Source organism: Bactrocera dorsalis, chromosome 1 (assembly GCF_023373825.1).
Source record: "Bactrocera dorsalis isolate Fly_Bdor chromosome 1, ASM2337382v1, whole genome shotgun sequence".
Lineage (NCBI taxonomy): Eukaryota > Metazoa > Arthropoda > Insecta > Diptera > Tephritidae > Bactrocera > Bactrocera dorsalis.
In genome coordinates this window covers 19579388-19581887 of record NC_064303.1, presented here as the reverse complement: position 1 = coordinate 19581887, position 2500 = coordinate 19579388, and the positions used below count along the sequence as shown (strand labels likewise).

Below are 2500 nucleotides of genomic sequence, written 5' to 3'. Positions count from 1 at the left end.
TAAAATTCGATAAGTTTTCCCAAAATTTTGAACCTTGTATTTAGAGCTTTAAATCAAATTGCGAGTACGCAGCCCAATGAATTTTGGTATAAGGAAGTACACGTTTTCGTCGGCTCAGACTGCGCAATGATTTTAACAATATTTTTGAAAACTGTTCTCTATTCTCTAAAACTGTGGAAAATTTTACAAAATAGGTTTGAAATTTAAATAATTTCTGTTTTTTATTGGGTGATATTTTTATAATATTTGTATGTTTGTTTAAACTTATTACCGTTAGTAGTAAATAATAAAATATTTTTTAGTTAACATATAAGAAGCAAACACCAGCGTAGTAACATATGTACATAAATATTAAATTGAATCATTTTCTAATTCTAAATTATTTAATAGCTCTTCGTATCCACAGTTAAGGCCCAAATTACATTCGTCGTTTTCATCATTTTTATCAACGTCGTTTGCAGAAAATGTATCAGCGTCACCATCCGCAGAGCTTAATAAAGCAATAACTTCCTTAGGAAGTTGCATTCGTTTTTGTTTTTTTATGCGTTTGTCGAGGCTAATGCTAGAAAATAAAGGATCTGATGTGTCAAAAGCTCTATTAATCACGTCAGTTAGATTGCTAATTCGGCTGTTTTTCCGAGCATAATGTACCCTATCCGATTTATAAATTTTATTTCGCGATTCTGAGGCTTCTTCACCAAAATAACCAATTGGAAGTACCATGTTTTCGATGATCTTTTTGGAGTGAACTACTACTACTAGTTTTCTTATATTAGACATTTCATTTGAGTTGTTTAAAGTCCTTTTTAAAGTTACAGCGAAATCTATTTGACCTCTTTTACGGGCAGCCGTAGACGCAGCGGACACCATTAAGTCAATATTGTCGTCTTGCTGTTTCGATAATTCCGCAGGTTCTCTTCTTTGCGTTCTTGCAGATTTTTCATTAAATGTAAGGGATTTACGGCCTACTTTTGATGTGCTTGGTATAGAATATGACAACTCCGGTTTCATTATTTCGGTTTTTGTTAAAAGCCAGTTTGCATTTTGTTTCAAAAATACATCTACACGCCGATGACTTTTTCCCCATCTGTCATTAATATATTTACATATAATTCTATTTTTTTCCTTTAAATAGACAGTGTATTCATCGGAAACGTCAATTGCAATAACGTTTTCTAACAAAAAATCAAAAACTGCTGTCTGTCTAACACACGTGTTTGCCTCCTCCTTCCATACTTCAAATAAATCAGCAAATCGCACGGAGTAGTGGTCTAAGAAAAATGTGAATTATTCAAAAATCGCAAAAAAGAGCAAAATAATTTTTTGCACACAAACTCCAAATTGAGTTATTTATACAATCACAAAGTACCAAGACTACCAACTGCTACCAATTTTTTTAAGCTCTACGTAAAGTTGAAAAATATTACTCAAGCCAAAGTTAATATTTAAATAATTTTTTTTCAAACTTAACAACAGTTGAATGTATTAATATTCGAGAAACAAAATATAATAACCTTTATTGTTAGTTTCCATTTTTTTCTTTTAGTTAATTTTAATTTGTTTATAAAATATTCAGTTTTGAGTTTCAGCCAAATTTCACCACTTGTATAAGCAAATAGGCAAAGTTACAATTTAACTGCTGACCACATAACGGTAAACCGATTAAAGGGAAAACAAAATATGCAATTAACTCATGCGAAGTATCAGCTTAGTGATGGTAAAAAGAACCGACGAAAAATCGGAACTTTTAAAAATCGATTTTGGCCAGAAAATGTGGTCCTAGGAACCATAGTGCAGTGGTCCAGTTACCCCTAGCTTCGAACTCGAATTTTTTTGTACTTAGAAATCCGTATACCAAGCGTTGCGTCAAGCGACAACCTTTAAACATAAATACTAAATTTGGGAAGTATAATACTTAACTAATGTAAATACATTAATTTTTATATTAAATATTTGAATTAAAAAGTTAATGTTTAGTTTATATATAATACTCACCCTAATAATACTATTTTATATACTCACCATAACTTTCTACCACAATGTAACGAAATGTATGGTACTTACCCCTTTTCGTAAATACATACTTACGCGCCCCGTTAGATCATAAAATTTCTATAATGAACAATTCAATTGTGTAAGAAGAGCAAATAGCATCGGTCGTTTATATTTTTCGGTACAGGCAATCTAGTTTTCACGCATTCTCAATGAGTAATTTTTCTCAAAAAAGCCTGAAATTTTTCATGGCGCCCGAGTAGGGACTCAATGCGCGATAAAAGTTTAACAAATAATAATAACAATTTTTGTGCATATCGTATTTTCGTAAATAAAATTTTCGGTTTCAATTGCCTGTGTGCGTCTCGCGTCTCGCTTCTCGACTATTGTCGGTTGTCGTCGGCTAACTAAAAGTGAATAATATTTAAACAAATTCAAAGGTAAATTCATAAACGGTGTATATACAAACAAAAAAAAAGTGTACAAAACATATTTAAAGGTCCGTATC

General features: G+C 31.5%; 1 protein-coding gene across 1 annotated transcript; it reads right to left on the bottom strand.

Annotated features, from left to right (window-relative positions):
* Positions 1–249: 249 nt before the first annotated feature.
* LOC125778738 (uncharacterized) lies at positions 250–1795 on the bottom strand. The gene is made up of 2 exons (XM_049457888.1): positions 1515–1795; positions 250–1271 (listed from the first exon to the last, which is right to left on the bottom strand). The coding sequence occupies exons 1-2, from the start codon at positions 1531–1533 to the stop codon at positions 352–354; spliced, it is 939 nt and encodes a 312-aa protein (XP_049313845.1). The 5' UTR covers positions 1534–1795; the 3' UTR covers positions 250–351.
* Between the last annotated feature and the right edge of the window lie 705 nt (positions 1796–2500).